General features: G+C 46.7%; 1 protein-coding gene across 5 annotated transcripts in view; it reads right to left on the bottom strand.

Moving 5' to 3' along the window:
• The window catches only part of LOC142587760 (phospholipase A1-like), a 62,225-nt gene that overhangs the window by 34,054 nt on the left and 4,895 nt on the right, over window positions 1-23,276 (bottom strand). For 4 of the 5 annotated variants that reach the window (XM_075698993.1, XM_075698991.1, XM_075698999.1 and 1 more), the window contains exon 2: window positions 16,156-16,195. The exons of the other annotated variant lie outside the window; for it this stretch is intronic. In XM_075698993.1, coding sequence (XP_075555108.1) covers window positions 16,156-16,195 — 40 coding nt within the window. The remainder of the gene's footprint in view (window positions 1-16,155; window positions 16,196-23,276) is intronic. 5 annotated transcript variants of the gene reach the window in all.

Here is a 23,276-nt window from a genome sequence, read left to right on the forward strand (position 1 = left end):
GCCATCCACAAGCACTGCGGCCATTCCGGGAACAAGTCAAGTGTGCTTCCATACTTCAATGGAACGCCAGAGGTCTGCAGTGACGGATGCCAGAATTTCGGCACTTTGTTTTGAGAACAAGTTCCTCATTATCCTACTTTGTGAACCTCATTTTTCAAAGACAATTCGACTGTCGGGCTACGAATAATTTGTTTCTAAATCATGCACTGAACGTAGTGAAGTTAATGTGTATATACGCAAGGAGCTCACGTATGTTCACCAAATAGTGCAGCCTCACAAGTATAATCAATACGTGTGTCTCCGTGTTAAGAATAAAGTTTCATGCACACTGATAGGCACCTACATATCCCCATCAGGTCGACTTGATCGACAGAGACTAAACTACACACTCACAAAAACTCCAGGCCCTTGTATAATCATGGGTGACTTTAGCGCCCATCATCCACCCTGGAGAAGCCTCAGGACAAATCAACGAGGCACGAGTCTTGTTGATCTCGCTGCCGAGCATGTACTAAGATTTTGGACGATGGCAGCCCTACTTATCTCCGAGGTGTGACTTACGGTAGCTGCGTAGACTTGACGTTAGTGTCGCATATTTTAAGTTCCAAAGTTCAATGGTTCACAGACATTGAAACTCATGGCAGCGACCCTATTCGTACGTACATGACTATCAGAGGCCTTGGCAGTTCTCTTTACCCTGTTTCTCAAGACAGATAGACCTGCAAGCGTACCGAATTTCGATCGAGGAAAATTGCTTATGACCATCCCGAGTCCCTCGAAGACATGATCATACAAGCTCTGCAGGCTTTTACGCGGACTTTTACATCTACAAGACGTACAGATTTCGACCAAGAATTGGAGAAGCTTCAGGTGATCCGCCGGCAGGCCGAGAGATGATATCAATCAATCAATCAATCAATCAATCAATCAATCAATCAATCAATCAATCAATCAATCAATCAATCAATCAATCAATCAAATTTACTTTGAAAAGGAGGAGTACGGGACTAAAAACTCGAACAGCTTGACGAGGTCCCGACCCCTTGCAAGTTGGCAGTACAGCAAAATGACGGCCAGTCATACATAGGAATTTCAAAGTGGGCAAGCGTTATGAGTGTCAAGTAATTCAGAATGAAAGTAACAAAATAGCAAATTATAACACAAGCAAAGTGGTAGTACAGTTTATCCGCAACAGGAACAGCAGCGGTGAACAAGAACAGGAAAAAAATGGAAGGCATATACTAGTCCTTCAAGTAAATAAGCTGACAAAATCGTTTGGTAACACAGTTTTGGTTACACGAAGGATCAAAATCTTGTCCGTTTAATATGTTTAGCAGCGAAGGTAGTGTGTAAGGCAAAGATTGTTCGTCATAGGAAGTTCTATGGCTGGGTACGAACCATAGCTCTTTATGTCTGGTCTGACGAACACTTGCATTTACTCGTAGTCATGCCAAGCGAACTGCATCATCAATACCAAATTTACCGAAACCTGTATAACACATCAACCTATAACTGTAAAAACAAAACACAGGAAACACGTAGGTTTACTAGTCGATTTATGACCTGAGGGAAGCCCGACGCATTCAGAAGAAAGTTCAGCGTCAGATGAACAAACTTCAGCACCAACGATGATGATGATGACGTTATTGAAAGGAAAAGGGGAGGGGAGTTAGGAGAAGGGTTGTCGGATTCTTATTCAGGAATTCCGTTGGCTAAGGCCGCCGCCTTAGCTCTTTCCACGAGAGCTCACTGGTCCTCGAGGGTTGAGCTGGACAGGGCTGCCTCCCATCCTTCCCACGTTGGCTGTCGTATAGTTCTTAAGGCACTATCAGCCTGGCAGGCCCATACCATGTGGTACAAATCTGCTTTCTGCCCGCAGAATTTGGCTCAAAAGCATGTAGCGATGGAAGAGCTTCTGCCGAATCGCCACAACTTTGTCCCTTCACAGCGCCCGCCCTACATCAAAGACACCCAGAGCTTGAGGTCGCGGGAGAATTCTGTGCGAAAGTTAAAATTAAATTATGGGGTTTTACGTGCCAAAACCACTTTCTGATTATGAGGCACGCCGTAGTGGGGGACTCCGGAAATTTGGACCACCTGGTGTTCTTTAACGTGCACTTAAATCTAAGTACACGGGTGTTGTGCGAAAGTTACTGCCGACTTAGTTCTGCTGACTGACTTCTCGTTACATGATGTCCGCATCGCGAGAGATAAAAGCATGGAAGGACCTTTCTCTATGGAAGAATTGTAAGCGGCCTTTGCTGCATGCACGCGATCGTCATAACCCGGTCCCGATGGGGTGACCTACGCTCCCTTAAGGCACCTACGTTCAACAGCACAACGTTGTCTACTGGTTATATTCAATCAATCTTGATGTGACGGCATAGTCGCCGACGGTTGGAAGTGCAGCCGACTGGTGCCTCTACTGAAGCCTGGGAAGTCTCCGCTGGACCTTACATCGTACCGGCCGACTGCACTTGCGAGTTGCATCGGTAAGGTCATAGGGAGGATGTTGCTGACACGTATGGAATGGTACTTCAAATACTAAACATCTACCCTGTGGTTATGGCTGGTTTTCGACGTTGACAGTCTTCAATTCACAGCGTCATTGATCTCGTGATATCCGTGCAGCAACAAAAAGCTATGAAGCACCTCTGTGTTGTACTCTTCTTAGATGCAAAAGGTGCCTACTAGAACGTAACCCATGAAGCCATTCTCCAAGCTCTTGAGGCCACAGAACTTGAAGGCCACGTCTTTACGTTGATTAGGAGCTGTCTCTCACGGAGATCTGTGTTTGTCCTTACAGAGGATGGCCCGACAAGTAGATATATCTCAAGTCGTGATGTCCCACAAGGCGAAGTGTTTAGACCCACTCTTTTCAATCTCGTTCTAGTGGGGCATGCCGAAACGCTATCACAGACTGCTAATGTCTCGCCCTACGCTGACGATGTTTGCATATTGGCGTCCGGCGTGACAAGGCCACAAGTGCGCGCCAGAATACAGAAAGCGGCAACTCTGACAGCGGCATACCTTTGTCGACAAGGTCTGAAGATTTCTACAGAAAAATGTGCACTAGTGACATTTACACGAAAAGCGATGTCTTTCTACCCGGTGTGTATTGTAAGAGTAGTAGGGCGATCTCACCGCTGGCATCCAGTTGTAAGGTTTGTAGTAGGACATGGACTATGTGGTAGCTGGCCCATGCCATCGTCCAACTCACTCACACTTGGGACGTGGTTGTACGGAGGAACTTGGGAGGAACTAGGCGTACCGGATTTATTTACATATTTGCGTGACTCCCAAATGGAGCACGCAAGACGAAGCATACAGCACACGAGCACGAAGCTCCAAACACATCCAGCATATTGCTCACGAGCACGAGCACTCTCTAGCAGCCGAAAAACTGCTGCTTAAAAAGCGTCTGTCCTCCCTAGATCCCTAGGGGAGGGAAAACTCCTGTCCAACCTTAGTCCAATCGGACCGTCCACAGTCGTTGGGGCGTAGTCGACCCGCCTTTTGAGGGGGAGGGCTCACAGACTCACATACGCACTTTGGATTCCCAGAACCCGAGTTGGAGTGGGTCCTCGTAGCCAGCTGGTCACGCTTGCCCCAGTCGCCGCCTCTTAATTCCAGAGCTGGCTTTCTCCGGTAGCCGCCACGAGTGTCAGCAGACTGTGACGAATCCTGGGGCCCGAGGAAAAACGTACCGCAAAGCACCATTTTGTTAGAGCAGCTCTTCTTGCTGCAAAGAAACCATGAAGGCCACGGCAAATCAACCAACATTACATGGTCTGCCAAACGTGGCCAGCCCTGCTGCCGTCGCCGACTCTGCGAAGAAGGCGCATGGTGGATTAACGCTACCGTGGTCTCCAATTCTCCGAAGGAAATTCATGGTTGGTTACCGCTGTCGTCTTCGCCGGTTCTCTGAAGGGCGCCACCGCCGCGGGTCGATCGAAGAACCTGCAGCGGTCTGAGATAACTTTGCAGAGCAGTACCCCTGCAGGCCGATCGTAACAGTATCGAGGGCCAGTTTATCGCGTACAAGAAAGCTCACAGGTTCTTAGGCGTTATTGTGGGTCGTGAGCTCACCTGGAGTCCGCATATCTCATGCATGAACAAAAAGCTAATTTGAATTGAGAATATGCTCAAATTCGTAGCTGGAAAATCGTGGGGACCGTCCGTGCACTCCATGTTGCTCGTTTACACGGCACATTTTGTCGGATTTTTGCGATGCAGTCTTCCTGTTTTGTCCTACACATGCAAGACCCTTGCACTACGGAGCGTACAAGCCGAAGCACTTCGGACATGTTTTGGCCTCCTGAGATGTTCTTCGAGAGCTGCAACGATTGTGATTGCACAACAGCCCCTAATCATCACTCATATCGTTGGTGAGACGCTTAGAGCGCACGTTCGACGCCTTTCTCGGCTACTATCCCACCATTTAGCCGATTTTCCAGTGCGAACACCACAGGCAACATTCTGTGCTATTATGACACCATGACTCAATCCCGTCAGGCTTCAAGCCTGCGAAAGGCCCACAGCGGCATTGTGCTGTCTCCGGCAAATTCACGTGTGCCACTCAATTCCTGGGATAGCTAAGAAGGCAGACTTGTCACCGCTAGCCCTGACGCGGTTGTCTCTGCTTCTCCTCAACGAATCTTATTTTAACCGCTTACACATTTACATGGTCGGTTCCATGAGTTCCAAGAGCTCTACCGGAATAGTAGTTGTTGCATCGGACGCCGTCTCTTTGCAGTTTCAATATTCGCACAATACTACGTCGACAGCAGCTGAACTTGCGACTCTTCAAGGCGCACTCAAGTACGTGCTCCAGCAGCCACGAAATCGATGCGCCATTTTCTGCGATTACAAAGCAACCCTACAAAATCTGAAATTTGCCCTACGTCATGGCTTACACGAGCAGTTAGTGTACCAAATATTGCACGCTCATCGTCACGCGCTCGAGAAACGTCGCGACATTGTATTTCAATGGTTACCAAGCCATTGCGGAATTGTTGGTAACGACAGCGCAGATGAAGCTGCGCGTTTGGCTCACCAACAACATCAGCGGGTTGCTATACCACTTTCAAGAAGTGATTCTGCGTGACTTCAATCACTTGCTCGCCACATCACGCTTCTACTATGGAATTCACTCAGTTTCACCAACTCACGCTTGCACTCTCTCGACCCTAACTTACGACTTCGCCTGCAACCTGGACTCTCCCGTCACGAAATAGCTTTACTGTGTGGCATGTGGTTGGGCATCACATTTACAAATTACCATTCATCCCTGATAGGAATGGCCAACAGTGCGGCGTGCAATTTGTGCGGGTGCGATGATACTCTTAGAGCACCTCCTGTGTCAGTACTCATTCTTTGACACTCAACGACGGACTTTACAAGCGAAACTCAACCTGATAAATAATAGCGCACTCTCAGAAGAAAAGATCCTTGAACCAAGGCCTATGAATTCTTGCATGCAAAAGGCCACAAAAGGCCTTCTGGGCTCCTTGAAAGACACTGGATAGTATAAACGCCTGTGACAGCGGGGATTCCTCTGCGACTGACTGAGGAGCAAGTTTATATAAACGAGGGACTGAGACAGCGGTGATCTGTATCCTCGCTGCTGTTTATGATGTACTTGATAAGGGTGGAAAGGACGGTAAAGGGAAACAATATTGGGTTTAATCTCTCATGCAAACAGGCGGGTACGGTAGTAATGCCGCAGTTTCCAGGTTTGTTTTATGCGGACGAAATCGTGTTGCTAGCTAACAAGGAAAGTGCTGTGTAACGCCTGGCTAATATTTGTGGACAGGAAGGCGAGGATTTAGATATGAAATTTAGTGTTAGAAAATCAGGCGTTATGGTATTCAACGAAAACTGTGAACGGACAGTGTCAATGCAGGGCCAGGAAATACCTCGAGTAAAAGAATACAAATACATTGGTATATGAATAAACGAAGGCAAAAGATATATGGACTCACAGGAAAAAACAATAACAGCGAAGTGGAAGAGAAATGCGGACATAATGGAACACAAAGCGCTAGGGTTACACAATTGGTACGAGGTGTTCCGGGGTATGTGAAAAGGTGTAATGGTTCCAAGACTTGCATTTGTAAATGCGGTTGTTTGATTGAAGTCAGGGGTACAATCAGGACTCGATGGCAACCAAAGATCAGTGGGACGCCTTGCATTGGGCGCTCACGGGAAGACTACAAATGAAGCTGTGCAGGTTGATATAGGCTGGACAAGTTTTAAAGTGAGGGAAGCTCAGAGTAAAATTGATTATGAAGAACGACTGATTATGAAGAACGACTGAATGGAAGTAAGGAAGTAGGCTCGGAGAGTGTTGGGATACTTGTGCAGGGAAAACATTGATTCACAGTGCAGGAAAAGAAACTAGGAAGCTAACCAGAAAGTATGCGATCGGTATGGTGAGCAGCATCTCAACAAGGAACGTCAAGTGGAAAATCAGAGAGGCTGAGGTGATGGGCTGCGGCGATGGAAAAGAAACCTGCTATGAGTAACTACTTAAGAGGAAAAACCGAAATCAGGAAAGAAACAATTTATGGTAACTCAAAGGGAAGCTCATTACTTTTGAAACTGTTATGAACTGTTGCTGATATTTTTTTCCTTCCGGAGCAGAACCGGAACAGAACATTTTTCAGTGGAATGAAACTAAAAGCAGAACGAAAGACATTTCGTTCTGACGCCCTGCTTTTATGTAGCACGTATTGAGCAACAGAAAGCTGTATCGGAAGCTTTTCATGTGGCTCTACAAGTTTCTCATTGACACTTTTGATCTAACTATAATATTTGAGAAGTTGATTAATTAATTAAGACTAATGTAATTAGGCGTAATGCAAAAAATAATCGGAGTATCTCCAAGCGATGGCACACATTACCTTGGTCCTGTCCAGCTAAGTGGCATTTGCTTATTTTTAATGTTTGGGTCAAGTTACGTGGTTACACCCGGGGCATCGACCCATAGTAGCCCCGGGGGGCGTCTTGGATGTTTCTCCACTTTCGAGAAGTGGTGGCGCCTTGATTAGAACAGTCCTGGGTGGTCAGATCAATCGTCGTGCAGTAGTCAATTCGCTTGCAGAGAGACGAAGGAGTTCCTTTTTCTGAGAGCCACGCGAGCGCTCGGTGTTGCGAGAAGAGCGACAACGGATATGTGGCTAGAGGCTTCTGAACTACTGCGTCTGCCCGCACGTGTCCTGAGGAATACAAACGGGGTATCCATACACTAAGCATAGTTCACTGGAATGGCGACAATACGATATGCACTTTGCCTGCGAATGGCGATCCTTTGGAGACCTTGAGCAGGTATTTCGCCGCTTAGGCCCCTCGAGTTCAGGCTGTAGGGGAAGCAGCGTCAATATTAACTGAGCGAGCACAAAGCCCTGTGGAACTCCTCTGCGAAATGTGGTCATACTGCCTGGCCAGACACACGGATACCAAATGTGCGGTTAATAAGGACGGTTTCTACGATTCTCCACCCTGCCTCAGGGCATTGAATTGAATAGATAGATCGCATTCTCTTAAGAGGACGTTTTCCTTAGGGCCAAGTATAGGGGGGGGGGGGTCTTTTTTTTAAGCCGTACAAAAATTTCAGAAAAATCGCCTATGGAGTGGCAGCGTAATTCTATTGTTTGAGCTGGGTTACTCCAAGAGGTGGGCAGCACTCGCACGAGAAATAAAAATGTATAATCGAATAAATAACACAAAAAACTGAAAAAAATATTAATTAACTACTTTAGGACACTTATCACAATTTACGAATTGTAGTCGGTGAGTTCGGAAGCCGCATTCATGCGGAACGAATTTCAAAGATAACGCCAGTTTCAAAACATTCATTCGCAAAGTGTACGAAGAAATACATGGGCGTTCTAGTTACTTCTGTGTTTCAATGCATAAAACGGCGGTGTGTCAAACAACGAAATGTAACAAAAGTGCATTTCTACCGCAAGTTTTACTTAGAAGTCGTTCCAAGTGGAAATACATTCCGAACTTACCGGCTACGATCCGTAAATTGCAATATGTTCCGTTAGGTAATGAATTAAAAAGTTTTTTTATGTTTCAAAGCGAAGCTTTCTTTGCCTTTTCCTTCGACTTTCCCGCGGCTGCTCCTGTGGCTGCTGCTGTCTGGCACACCGTGTTGGGGGGTGGTTCAGAGCCTGTATATACATTGAAGGAGCGTGGCAGAAAAGAAAAGACACGCGAGGAACTCGTTTGGAGCAATCCGCGTGGAATGTGCACAATGCCCTCTGGAGCTCCCGGGTCGTCGCCACTTTAGCCTCTTGACAGCTGTAATGATCCGTGGCACCTCGCAAGCGCTTACCTTTCTACCAGCGTGCAAGTGCAGTGGAGGGGGAGAGGAGGCAGAGAATGACTAGAACCGATGCAGTCGCGAAGCAGCCTTGCCACTCTTCGCTCGCAGTTCCCATACAAACACACGGGGGAGGGAGGAGATAGGGAAAAGGTGACGTGAGACGGCAAGGAAACGTTGGACAAACTTAAGTTCAAGGTATGGTACGGTGCTTCTGCTATTTATGAAAAATAAAACCATGCAAATATGTATAGCGGACAACTCACGCAGGGCATGCAGAAGCAGAATCGCATTAATTAAAGCGCACCGCAGGTTCTAGGCGATTAAAGAACCCCAGGTGGTCGAAATTTCGGGGTCATCCGCTACGGCGTGCCTCATAATCAGAAAGTGGTTCTGGCACGTAAAACCACATAATTTAATTTTTTTAGGGCCTAGGCGACACAACGGAAGCAGTCGCACGTCGCATCAATACTCCTGTGCCCGCCGCGATAGCTTTGCGGCTATGGCATTGCTCGAGGTCGCGGATTTGACCGAAGCAGCCGTATTTCGACGGGGGCGAAATAAAAAACGCTCATGCACTTTGATTTAGGGACACGTTAAAGAACACCACGACGCCAAAATTAATCCGGAGTGCGCCACTATGGCCTGCCTCATAATCTGATTGTGGGTTTGGCACGTACAACCCCATAATCCAATTCAAGTTTAATTGTTTTGCCACGATGCGTTGTGCCATGTGAGGCGATGGCAATGCTCAACCCTTTCAGAGGTTGTAAAATATGGCGCACAACAACGGCTCAAGCAAACGCCTCAGCCATCAACGAGGTCGTTGCATACGTAGAACCGCGCGGCCTGGCGTGTTCCCCACAGAAATCGGAGCTCCTTCTGTACAAGCCTAATTGGGGAAGTCGACGTCCAGACCCTCACCCACCCGAGATAGAACTCCACGTGCACCAGCAACGCATACCTACAGTACCTAGCATTCGTATCCTTGGCTTACGCATCCAACAAAACGGCAGAAACACGGAGATACTAAAGCAATTAGATAATCACGTACACCAAACCACTCGCCGCATTGCACGCATCGGAAATCGACATCACGGCATGAAGGAAAGCAACCTTATACGCCTGATAACCGCCTACGCCCTGAGCAGGATCACCTATGTCGCCCCGTACCTTAGCCTCAATGCAACTGACCAGCTCAAACTCAATACCATGATCAAGAGGGCCTATAAACAAGCCCTACATATTCCCATCACCACCTCTAACGAGAAACTGGACGCCCTAGGCATTCATAACACCATAGACAAGCTCATTGAAGCGCACCGTATTAGCCAATACGAACGACTTGCCAATTCCACCACGGGCAGGCAAATTCTAGGCACCCTAGGCATAACCTACACCATCCAATTCGGACCAAAAGTACCCATCCCTCCAAACATTCGTGATCAGCTAGTTATCCCGCCCATACCTCGCAATATGCACCCTGAACACAATCCGGAGCGACGTGCTGAAAGAGCTAAACAACTACAAAAGCGCTACGACAAAGCCGCTGACGTAACCTACGTGGACGCAGCAGAGTACCCCAACCACAACGCCATGGCGGTCGTCGCAGTCGCGGGTTCGCAGTACCACCTCTCCGCGGCCGCATCAATATTCGCCACGCAACCCGAAGTAGGAGAAGAAACGGCCATCGCTTTGGCCTACGCAGCTACCGACGCACGCAGCATCATCAGGGATTCAAAAACGGCCATTCGTAACTACGCAAGAGGACTGATAGCACCCCAAGCGCAGAAGATCCTATCTGGCACTCCTCCCCCAAGGCAACGCCGCGTGCAGATCATCTGGGCCCCTGGTCACTCGGGTCTGGCTGGAAACGAAGCCGCCCACGATGCCGCCAGAGCGCTCGCACACCGGGCGCATCATCCTTCTCCTGCGTCTTCCGATCCCGACCAGCCCTCTGTTCTGCATCGCGGTCACGCGCGGGAACGAATGATTACGTTCAGAGAAATTCTCCTGCACTACCGCAGAGAGCGGTTACGCTACCCCCCAGCACACAAAACACTGAATAAGTATCAATCCACCACTTGGCGACTCCTTCAGACACGAACTTTTCCGAACCCCGTGCTTTACAACCGCATGTACCCCGATGCATACTCACCACTCTGCAAAGCGTGCAAGGCCCGCGCCGACCTCGATCATATTATCTGGCAATGTCCCAAAGCCTCACCCACCAACACCTCCCGCACTAACACACGTATAACTACGGCCGAGCAGTGGGAGACATTGCTGCTCAGCTTGGACCCAGAGGAGCAGCTCTGGGCCGTCCGGATGGCCGAAGACGCCGCCAGAAAGTAAGGACTGGCCGCCGTCTGAAGAAGGGGGGGATTGGGGGTTAGTCTCCCGACCCCCGCCGCCCCTTAACCCCGTCAAGGACACAATAAAGTTTTATCTCTCTCTCTCCCTTTGTGTTTTGTGTACTACGCAGACAAACAGCAGTGGTGTACACAGGCAACGTTTAACATCAATTCACTGCTGTCGTGTTGGACAAAACGGTGAAGAAATTAAGCATTCGCCATCAACATCACCTCTAATTATCGTCAATCAAAGCAAAGAGCACAGAAAGCTTCGCTTACTTCGATTCCCACAGCGCGAGAGATTTGCATCATTTTTTTTTACTAATAAGTCTATTATGCATTTCGATTTGTCGTGCGACTAATATCCGCCGCTTTGAGTAATCCAGCTCAAGGACTACAATTACGTTATCTGCAACGGGCAATTTGTAAAAATTCAGTATGATCTTCAAAAAACAAACAAAAGAAACAGTACATGCGAAGCGCATAAATGCTCTCATATGACAACCGCTGAACGGATTCGATTAAGTTTTTTGTATTTAAGTAAAAAAGCTGATTTCTGACAATGGTAGCAAGTAAACTTTTTATTTAACACCCGATATCTTTTAGAAAAATTGTCGAAAATTGGAAGCCTAAAAAAAATAAAACTGATGCACTATGTTCACAAGTTCATAACTATGTCTCAAAAACAGATAGCGCAGTTCTGTGAATTGCATCTATTAGAGCGTCTGAAGATGACAAATCTGTCATTTGAGCAGGGTTCCACGTTTTCGGTCTTATTTTTACAATATTCAGCATGCTTTTCTTGGTTTTCATTTCCACCAGAAAATTCTGTTTCTTTCGATGAATATATTTTTCTAGATGAACTTTCACTGCCGATTTATTTCGGTTGATAATATTTCGCGTCGAGCGTACCGCTTCCCCTTCTTTTTTCTATAAATATCTGGTCGGTAGTTTTTTTTTTTCTACGCTGAAACGACGCTGTATGACTGCACATTTTTCTCTTGAACACTTTAAGTTCATCGAATACTAAAATAACAGTGTTTTTGAAAAGCACTTCAAAGTCTGTAGCAAGGCACAGCCCCATACGGGTATGAGACCATAAAGGAATTTGGAGAATGCAATGGATATTCTAGCACAAACTGAATGACAGATTACTTTTAACATTATTCGGGTGCAGAGCTCCAACGTATAATATTGAAAAAGAAAATGGTCAGGTATAGATACGCGCACGCGTTATCTTCAACGGATCTGCCCTCTTCGCCAAGCCCGGGTCCTGGCGCAAAGGCTGCCAGGACCCAAGCCAGGACTTCCTCAATCCCTCTGCGTGCTTCCTGCCACCCACCCCGGTTCTGGCTTTTCGTCGCAGCGATAGACAAAATGGACGAAAATCAGAAAGGCGTAAAGCTTTCTTGGGCGACAGAAAACCTCGCCAAGGCTCCTTGCATCGGAATGAATATGGGCTTGCGTCTGCATGCCGATCGCCGTTTTAGATCTCTTGCAAACTTGCTTTCACTGATACTTTTCGGTTATAACTATAATCCTGGGGGGGGGGGGAAATGGCGTACCCTTTCTTTTTCTTTTTTAAACCGAAATGCTCAACCCCATCAGATGACTGCAGATAACGTTAAATTGTTACAGTATTTACGCGTGTTTTGTAAAGTCCTAGATACCTGTATATCTCGGAGTGCTGAGGAACACAAGATGTTGTCCGCTTTAGAGGTCTAAGGTTTGCAGAACTGTGATATCGTTTTTTATTCTTGAGTTACAGAGTTGCAAACTTGATACCAAATGTTTCTCAATGTTTTGATTGTCGACAATTTTTTAAAACCTTGATTGCTTTAACAAAAAAATGGTGCTCTCTACAGTCGGTAGATTTTGATGCTTTCTTTTAAGTGCAACTATCTACATAAAACAGGCGGAGTGATTGAAAAGCAAAATTATTTATCTGTTTCCATGTATTTAGATAGGTATCTTCGAGGTAAAGCTCCATAAGCCTATTTTCTGTCGAGCACCAACAGGGAGCGTACCGGCGCTGTGCGATCGCCTCAGATTATTATGCCGATTATGGCCTCAAGTCCATCTTCAGTTCCTAAGTTCTGACGAAATCCCATTTGAGGTGGATCGTAGTAGTCCAGGATTTCGAGCTTCCATCTCAGGTGGGATACGAGCATTCGCTTCATTAATTTGCTCAACATTGAAGTTGGCGCGAGTGGTCTTTGGTTTTGAAGGTTGTCCGTAGGTTTGCCAGGCATGGGTAGAGCAATAACATGCGGCCCTTGTAAGTACCAAGAATTCAGAATTGTATGCCAAGCCTCGTTTATGGAGAACAAGAGCTTGGTCAAAATGTCGTCGATGCAGTCCTTATACACTTCGTAGGGTACACTATCGGAATCGGGCGCCTTTCGTTTCTTTATATTTGTTTTTTCATAATTGACAACCGCCGCAATATCTGTCATAGTGAACACAGAACATCTGAACAATCTGTATTTGCGTCGTGGGCCCCATTTGTGGTTGGCACCACTGTAGATAGGCCGGCAAGCTACGGGGACGGAGAGTCGGAGCTTGCCACGAACTTGTCTAACGAAGCATTGAGGGCAACTGGCTGGCGGCTGTTTCGTTATTCGAATATCCCTAATAATTTATTGCTTACAATATACTATGTTTATAGTTCCTCTGTGTACGCAATTTATAGTCTGCCTTAGTATATATATATATATATATATATATATATATATATATATATATATATATATATATATATATATATATATATATATATATATATATATATATATATATATATATATATATATATATATGGCTGTGCTGTGCATGTCACAGTGTTGACGGAAATTGCAACGGAGCGTTTTAGTATTGCATTTATTCGGAATTTCTTCATCCGTCCGCGCGCATTGATCTTAAGGCGATGATATGACGGCTTTATCCTTGCGGGCTTCTTGTGAAACCACTGCTTTCTACGACAAAACTGCTCGTAAAACATTTGTATGTACATATTTAGTTGGCATTAACATCGAGCAGGTAAAATATAGAAATATAACTCTTGCTTCCAACGGCAGTGATAACCACTACGCTGCCTAAAGGCATTCTGCTGTCCGTAAAAGCCGATTGTTTTAGGCTAATACCATCCAGCCTTTAGTCGGTCCCTGTAAAGCAAGTGCGAGTTATGCGAAATGTTATGCTGGGTCAGTTTATGTTTTGGCAGTGTTGGTTCCAATTATCATCGGTTCTTTCACCCTCGCTCCTAATTGACAATTTAACGTACAGAAAATTTCACTAGTACAATTTTTTCTGCAAGTGCTTGACAACGACAACGTGCACAATTAAAGAATTGCAATCTAAACAGTACAACGCTGAAACTATGAACAGCATCGCACGAGCGGGTTCTTGATTGCTTTACGTCGCTTCAAGTTTAATTCGTTTAGGGCTATAGAATGTGCACTGTTCGCTATAAAAGAAAAAAAAAGATGGGGCATTTCGCCATGAGCACTACTATAAGCTGACGCATAAATACGATTGTGGTGAACCAATTGAAAACTACTCTGACTATGCCATCCTGACAATAACTTGGCATACTTCACAGGTTATTGAAAAAGTATGCAGATCCAACGCATATATTGCAATTTATGTGAAGCGAGCTTTCGCGAAGCGTTCAACCCGAATGCTATAAGTTTTCTCCTTTCATTCCTGCGTATTTGGCGTAAAGAAAACTGGCGTGCGCGCATGTGAGCTTGCGCAACAGTGCTATGTAATTCGACACACGCGTCAATCAACTCAAAGAGCTAGTTCGCGTAGGCACGATAGAAGAATACGTGAGGTTGCAGCCTAACGGTTAGAGCACGTTGTCGCTTGGCTGGGGTAATGCGGTTCGATCCCAGCATCGTAGGCACGTCTTTCTTTTTTTTTCAGCTATTTCTGAGCAATTCGGCAAGGCGGCAACAGTACCTAAAAGCACCCAACAGCCATAGTCAAGAAAGTCCGGGTGGGTTCGGAAAGAAAAGTTCACTTTAAAAGCATGATGTCGTGAAAGTCCCTTATTGCCGTACAGGTATTACTCATATGCTAAATGTCTCGCTCAAACAGGCTTGGCCAGGCCTTCACGGCCAAGGTCGAACTGGCAGATTAAAAAAACAAAACTTGTTTCTCTCCTCCTCTCACTTTCTTGGCGCACTTAATTCATACTATATCACCCGACTGAAGCATACTGTCTGCTATTTAAAGATGCTGACAGAAACGTTACTTATCCCGCGTCTTGTGCAATATCGCGTGAATGAAAATGAACTAATCGATGCGTGCGCTAAAGAGAGCGAACTGCAAGCGTTCAAGAAGCGGGAAGTTTACTAGGGTGCCAACGCATCGCCTATGTTCGACAAATAAGCTGGCTTGATAAGCTTTCAGGGCTGACTTCCTTTAACCGATATATCTGGCCGCTGTACGACTTGCGGCCACATTTTGCTGCGACGACTGCTCGTTCATTGCACTGAAGGTGGCGTCTCGCCGGCCGGTGACTCACGTAAATCGGTAGCCGTTGCCGGAGAGAGCGCGCAAATTAATGTAATCCACAAGGGGTCGGGGAAAAGTAACGCCTCTTTCACGGGTTCTGTAATCGGCTGCTAGATCGGGGGCCCGAAGCACTTTTCGGCAAGGCGCGCTTGCAATCAGGTCTCCTAGCTCAAAAAGGAGCTAGGAGATCTTCCCAGCAACTGTTGCTGGGAAGAGACACAGCCCGAGGCGCTCCTCACCGGCAAGAACACGCGACGGCCAGCTGAATGACCCCGCCAACGGGCGATTGAGCGAAACGGGTTTTGTGCCCTCGGATTACAGTCCGTAACTAATGACGTCTCATACGCTAAAGCAGTCGTTCTTGTTTGCTTTTGTGTGACAGAATCACATCACTAAATGAGTGTAATTATAAAAATGCCGGTTCTAAGAGCGCCTGGTCTGCGAAAGGAACAGCGTAAAAACGTAACATAATTATCTGCTCCTCATCAAAATACACACGGCTCGTGTTGTTGCATTCTGCAACATAAAAATAAAGACGTAGCTACTGCACCTTAGTACCGTCTACGATGTCATGTTAAAGAAAAATGAGGTCACTGATGCTTCGGCATTGAATGACTTCGAAGGAAATAGGGCTCAAAGCACTGTGCGTACTTGTCCACAAATTACGGTGCGCTTCCTTCAAGGTGTATAGAAGGTGATACGTACCTGCAGCAAAAACAAAACACCCTAGGTGTGCGTGATGGATATGGAAGCTAAAAAGGCCTTAGCTCGGGCAGACGCATTATGCTAACTGTGTTTTCAAAACCAGCTTGTAGTTTGTGCCGCAGCGTCCGCTTTCCTTCTTTTTCTGAATTTGCATCTAAAACGTCTAAACAAAAGCATCTGCAGAGGCAAAACCAAATAAACAAGGACTCCGGGAGTTACTGTGGGGAAAAAAGAATGACTTACGTCTTGGTAGTCTCACGGACATTATCACAAGCTTTCGGGCCTGTGAACATGTGAAAAAATTGGTTACTGACTACATTATGGAAGGCCGACGGACATTCGCATTCTTATACTTAAAATTAAAACCACAGTTAAGGTTAGCGTGTACCGCTCCCTATGCCCCCCAGTTGCACATACTAATTTAATCTAAGGTTAACGTTACTATGCATCCATGTCAGATTAATTTCAAACTGAAGCGAGTAACTTAGGCTACTTCCATGAATAAAGATCTACGTAGTAATTCATGATAATGATCTCACTTATACACCTGACGCACGAGCGAACTAGTCTTCTTAAACGAGCGTCTTTCTCTTACGTTGGAGGACACCTTAGCAAACGGAGGAGTTTTACCGCTGACACTCGTAACGACACGGTCTTTTTTTTATGAATTTTCAGTAACCGACACGGAAAAGCATACGGCGCTCTTTCGTCAAACTGAAACTGACAAAATGATGAGAAAAAGAATAATGTACCTGGTTAATACGAAGTAAAAGTTGAAAAGAAAGATGAGAAAGTTTCAAGGTAAGCGTCACTTGCGGTCCGTTCCGCTCACATTTCGCATCTTCAGGGAATGCGGATTGCCGCTATTGAGTTCACATTTGTATAAACGCGTCCCTCAGATGCCAACAGCGCGCAGTCAGCTTGTGTGCGAAGGTTCAATCAGTTCTGCAGTGGAGCTAGCACAGCTGGTTCAGCCTTGTGGTGCCAAAGAGGTTGAGAAATAGGGCGGGAAAGGCAGGGAGGTTAACCGTAAGAAATGCTGGTTTGCTAACCCGGTACCGGGGGAAGGGGACCATAAAGACGAAGACCAGAAGAAGTGCTATGCCAACGGGCACTACAGGGGTCAAGCTATGCAGCTCTGTGCAAGTTGTTGGGATGCCGGTTTGAACGGACATTAACCGGTGCAGCTGAAAGGTACACGGTGCTTCCAAACTCTGTCAAAACTAAAACCATGCGAACCATGTTGGCCCATGCAAGCCGGATGTGGACGAAGCCATCGAGTGACGAGGCTGCCAAAGGTCAATATGACGCGATTGTGGCGACCATACGCTGTGGCAACGTCTACGATGGTTTTTGGAGTATCGCTGTGATAAAAAGGTAACTGCGAGACAAATTGCATGACTTCTAAGTGCAAAACGTGTTTTTGCAAGTACTAAATTTATAATCAATGCGCCATCGAGTTTTGTCGAGTTTTCTGTTGTTAAAGGTTAAGGTCATGTAAAGTTACCACTTTAGGTCCATAGAGGAGTTCGCATATGTCCTTTTCCCCAAAAGAACCTTACCAAAAAGAAGATACTCCTTTGTCGTTTGTCCCCCCGCATGATCACCTTTCCGCTAGATGTCCCCTACTCCAAAGGCCTCTTTTAAGCGCGTTTGTCGGGAGTGTTATACTTTCTCATGAGCTTGCGAAGGTGTAATTCGGTGAGTGTTGTCTGATATGAGTTTTGGTAATATGCCTTTATTCCTGCTTATAATACACGGATAACTCTCTTTACGCCCTCTCATGCTCTGCAGCCGTGGACGCTAAGAGTATCTGGATCTGGATAGACCACCACTCGACACAACCTGGCGACTTTCAAACCGCAAAGCCTCTCGAGGGAAGCTATCATAACGTGGCTCTTCGCGGAATGATCAGACATTACATGGAAAGGCATAGGTATCAAAACTGCAGATGCATATACGATGCTGATAAACGGGAAGGCTCTCTGCTTCAGAAGCCTTCTTTACAAAGAGGAAACGAGGTGAGACTTTTGATATTTATGGACGTACCTGGGAACATTGGTTAATGCTACAGTATGTAAAAGAAAAAGCAAACGCGTTATCGTAATAAAGCTAAACCATACACATGCATTCCTATAGTACCTGATTATGCACAGATGAAGAAGAAAATTTCTATGACTACATCTAATTGGCATTGACAACGGTCAAATCTCAGTATACCGCAGCCATCGGCGACTGCATTGCGAAAGTAGAGAAAATGCAGACAGAAAAAGAGGAAGTTGGAAACAGTGGAATCTACTCTTGAACTCTTAAAATTAGTGACGACATATTCTGGCAGAAGCCACGAAAGAAATCGATTACTTGTAATTAATTTATCCTTTCTAAAAGAGAATCAGGAAGTGCATGCACATGAAAAATGAAGTAAATTCCTACTTTAGAGCGATACTAGTGTTTTGCAGGACGTAAGACGGTAGGCAGGGTAAAGGGCATCGTACTCGATTTGACGAGATTAATGAAACATTGGGGAAAATCCGAAATTTTCTCGTTGACACTTTTCATCAACTTATAAGACTTAAGAAGTTGATTAATAAATTAAGACTAATTACGTAATTAGGCGGTATGTAAAAATAATCTGAGTATAACCAAGTGACGGCAAACAAGATTACCTTGGTTCTGTCCAGCTACGTTGCATTTGCATATTTTTAAAATTTGGCTAAATTACGTGCGACACCCTGTACAGGCTCCGACTGATAGCTTTCTTTATCAGTCTAGGTGTGTTTTTACTGCCATTCAAGGCACAATCGCCGCTCACAAGACGTATCGCTGGGCTATCAAGATCTGATGTAATGCATATTTATGCGTTGCAAATTAAATAAATTGTGGAATTTTACGAGTAAAAGACACATTATGATTGTGAAGCACGCCGTAGTGGGGGATCCGGAATAATTTTGACCACCTGGGCGTTTTTAACATGTACCTATTGTATAGCACCCGCGAGCGTTTCTGCGTTCCACCACTATCGAAATGCGACCGCCGCAGCCGGGATCGAACCCATGACTTTGAGCTCAGCAGCGCAACGTCATAACCGCAGTGCTATCGCGGAGGGTCTGTGTTCGTTATATACTGGTTGTCAGTTTTAAAAATGAAAGGCACTCTGGACGCGAGTTGAACCAAATGTGTACTGTTGGCACTGGCCTAGAGTTACTCAGGCTATGTTTTATTTTCCCGCAAACTAACGGATTAATGAAGTCTAGGGTTCGACGGAAGCCCGTCTGGTCGGGATGAAGTATGAAGCAATAAAACGACGGACACCCACCAAAAGAAGTACTGAAGAGGAATAAATCTAAAAGACGTTTCGGCTTCCCTATACGGCAACCGTGTTCACAATGGGATGAAGGAAAGTTCACGGAAGCTTATGTATACTCCAGAACGTGGCGTAAGCAGTGCGTGTATGATGAGGGGAGGGTTCCCTCATTTCGATTGAGTGTGTGACATGTTTTTTGTATATCCAGTGATTCCAGATACAGCCGCGATTTCAGGTTTCTTTCTTGGCCGATAACTCTCGATCGCTTCGGCACCGCTCGGTCAGCAACACGCATTTGCGCCGTCATGCGATAAAAGCCGCATGCCCAGATACCTACACCAGACACAACGCGCTGTCGCGGGCCAGTCTCACTGCAGTTGACCTTGTTCATCCATCGCACGCTTGAGAGCAGCACACTAACAACGCGCAATCGCCCGGTCACGTGGTATTTTTACATATTTCGCGGGCTTTCTTTGGAACGCGGAAGAAAGGACCACGTGAGATATATCGTGTTGGAAACAATTTGTTGAGAGGTTTTTCAAGGTGCTCTACAACTTTGCGTATCCCACTTGGGGTCTGCAGCCAATACTTGAAAAGTTAATTAATTAAACATACCTAATCCATTAGTTAGGGGAAAATAAAAAATGGCCTGAGTGACTCTAGGCCAGTGCCAACATTATGCATTCGGTTCAACTCGCGTCCGGAGTGCCTTTCATTTTTAAAACTTTGTCTGAAGTTATGTGGGACAACCTGTTTATCGTGTTATAGTTTCAGCTCGCACTGCAAATACATCCCTGAACTTAGCTTCCTCAACCTTCCCATTACTCTACAACACATAACCAAAAGTAGCAATAGCTAATTAGCAGGACAATATTCAGGTAAACGACAAAAAAATTTGACGTCGACAACAAGCAATGAAAAGATTGGAACTCGGAAGGAAAACTTCGTAGAATTGACAAAACAAGCGCACGAATTAAGGGCTTTGGGGACAATTCCATGGCAGGGTATATCTTTGTCAAAGAAGCACGACGAGTGTTGAAATAAATTGGTCTCCAATTGACCTTTGAAGATGGGTAGACAGCGAAGCTGTAAACGACAACTCGAATGGCCTACGACTTGACTTGCGGCACTACTTCGTGCACCTACAAAGAGCGAACCAGAGAGAAGAGAAATGCACTTAACGACACTTTCGCCGCGTCTCGTATGCACACTGCTCTTCAGGAGTCCTTACTTTACGTGGCCTTCACATAGCACTGTCACAACACAAATCAGTGGCTAGGCGGGTTCTTCTTTAACACACGAAAGTGATATGTGTCACTCCGTGCTTCGTATGCTACCGTTGTCGCTTCCCGGCAACTGCAGCTTATGCATACAACCGTAATCTTTACCGGGAAACGCTTGCGGCGAACGCTATGCGCGAATGCGAGCTTTCTAGTTCTTTTTTTTCTCTTTCCGCCTAGCGCTGCCGCCGCGGATGGATGGACGGACGCACGGACGGACGGAAGGACGGATGGATGGATGGATGGATGGATGGATGGATGGATGGATGGATGGATGGATGGATGGATGGATCGATGGATGGATGGATGTTATGAGCGCCCTCCTTGAAACGGGGATGTTGGTTGCGCAGCCGTGCTCTTGTTATTTTGGCTAATGTCCTACCTATATATTTTAAAAAACAAGAAAAAAAGAAAGAAAGAATTATCAGCATCAAGCTTTGTTAACCACTATTGGGAACTTTGTTTTTCCACGCCTCCGTTCTTTGTGATCTCCCTACTTTTGTGCCACCAAACTTCCAAACGCCTCTTAATAATTTTCATAGCGGACATGTTTACATCCTCCTGCTATCGTTGAACGGAAGGACTTCAAGGAGGCCAGGGTAGCTTAAACTGACCGCTCGGTAGATATCTTCATATTCTAATAAAACATGTTCCGTCTTTTCCGTAGCTTTAGCGCAGCATGCGCATACTACTTCTTCCATGTTGCACCTCGCTTTATAAGTACGCGTTCTAAGACATACTGATGGATGGATGGATGAATAACTTTCTTGAGGTCCGTCGGTGCGCGCGATTAGTGCGCAGCGGCCCGCTCTCGTGTCGGGACAGAGAGACCATGCCCCTCCGCCGCGTCGCGGGCCCGATGGACAGCCCAGAGCTGTGCTTCAAGGTCCGAGCTGCGTGGAGCTCGGTCCCACTCTTCCTTGGTGGTTCTGATCTCGCTTCAAAAAGTAGAGCTTCCTCTTGAGTTATTAAGAAATGTTTCTTTCCTGATTTCATTTTTTCCTCTTAGATAGTTCCTCGAAGCAGGCTTCTTTGCCATTGACGCCGTCCATTAGACTGTGTGAGCCTCTCTGACTTTGCGTTTGACGTTCTTTGTTGCCATGTTACTATACCGGCCGCATATTTGCAGGTAGGCTTCCTAGTTCTTTTCCTCCACTGGGAATCGATGTTCTTCCTGTACGAATATCTAAACACTCTCGCAACCCATTTACTACCTTCCATATTCTTAGTCGTTATTCAAAATTCATTTTACGCTGAGCTTCTTTCGCTTCAAAACTTGTGCAGCTCATGTCACCCTGCACAGTTCAATTGTAGTGTTCACGTGAGCGCCCAATGCGAGGCACCCCACTGATGTTTGGGTACTATCGTGGTCCTGATTGTACCCCTGATTTCAAGCAAACAACCGCATTTCCAAATGTAAGTCCTGGAGCCATTACACCTTTCCACATCACCTCCGCGCATGCATGGAGGCGAGCGCTATCTGCTGCCGCTGCGAGGAACCCAGCGGTGCACGCGGTGCGCGCTTCCCGAGTGTTTGCCTACGGAGACGACAATAGTGGCGACCGTCCTCTATTCGTGTTCCCAGCTCCGCTGGAGACCAGTTTGCCGCGTCTGCCGTGCCTGCACGTGGGGGTCATTGCCCCCTACTCGCCCGACGGAGGCGCCACCACAGCCACTTGGCAAACATACGTTTACTTCTGAAAAAGCCAGTCGACTCTCCGTTCTCAACTTGTCATAACGTATATTACTTGCCTCCGCTAAACCGAGCTCCCAGCATGTGGTGACCCAGGATATTTACGTTTGTTTTTCTTCGAACACTGCTATGAATGACGCTGCTCCTACTCCTTCTGACAGAGAAGACGCCACGATTACGTATCCTGTCATCGCCGCAGAGCTTCAGCTTCCCAGTTTTTAGCACAAGAATCCTCGAGTTTGGTCTATGCAAGCAGAGGCCCGTTTTCAACTCCGGGGCATCACTTCACAGACAGCTAGGTACCTGCACGCATTGCCGCGCTACCCTCCGACATAGCCGATGCCACAGACAACTTGCTAGTGGGTACGCTTTCGGCCACAGCATACGACGACCTGAAACGCATGGTCCTACAGCGCATTGAGCCATCGCAACAGAGTAGGCTTCAACAGCTCCTCTCCGAGGAACTCGGCGACCAACGACCGTCACAACTCCTGCACAGGTTGCGTGAGTTGCTGGGTGGCCACTCAGCATACAAGAGCCAGTTTCCCATTTTGCCCGAGCTGTCCGCACGCATTGTGCTCGCGGGTTCCGACGAGACGAGTCTCGATCGGCTAGCTGTACTCGCTAACCGCATATGCGACTGCTCGTCTGCGGCACAGCTACCTATCACCGCTGCGAGAGTCTCAAAGCCTGAAGACCGACTCTTGCTCCTGGAGGAAACAGTCGACCGCCTTACCAGTGCACTGAAGAAACTGACGACGGGTGGCAACATTGGCGACCATCTTCGGCGCAACCATTCGCCTTCAGTCTCGAAGCGCGCTTAGGAACCCGCCGCGCCAGTTGTTCTGGTACCACCATCGCTTTCGCGAAAAAGCAAGTCGCTGCGCACAGCCCTGTTCGTGAACGGTAAATACACCATCCAGCCGCTAACGGCGGCATGTGACATCGGCCCTCGCGCAAGCCGCCTATTCCTTGTCGACCGCATCACCGGCACCCGCCTCCTCGTAGACACTGGAGCCGAGCTGTCTGTCGTTCCCGCCACGGCCGCAGATCGCCAATGCCGCCAGCCACACGCACGCTCCACTCA

Source organism: Dermacentor variabilis, chromosome 1, assembly GCF_050947875.1.
Source record: "Dermacentor variabilis isolate Ectoservices chromosome 1, ASM5094787v1, whole genome shotgun sequence".
In the NCBI taxonomy this organism is placed as follows: domain Eukaryota; kingdom Metazoa; phylum Arthropoda; class Arachnida; order Ixodida; family Ixodidae; genus Dermacentor; species Dermacentor variabilis.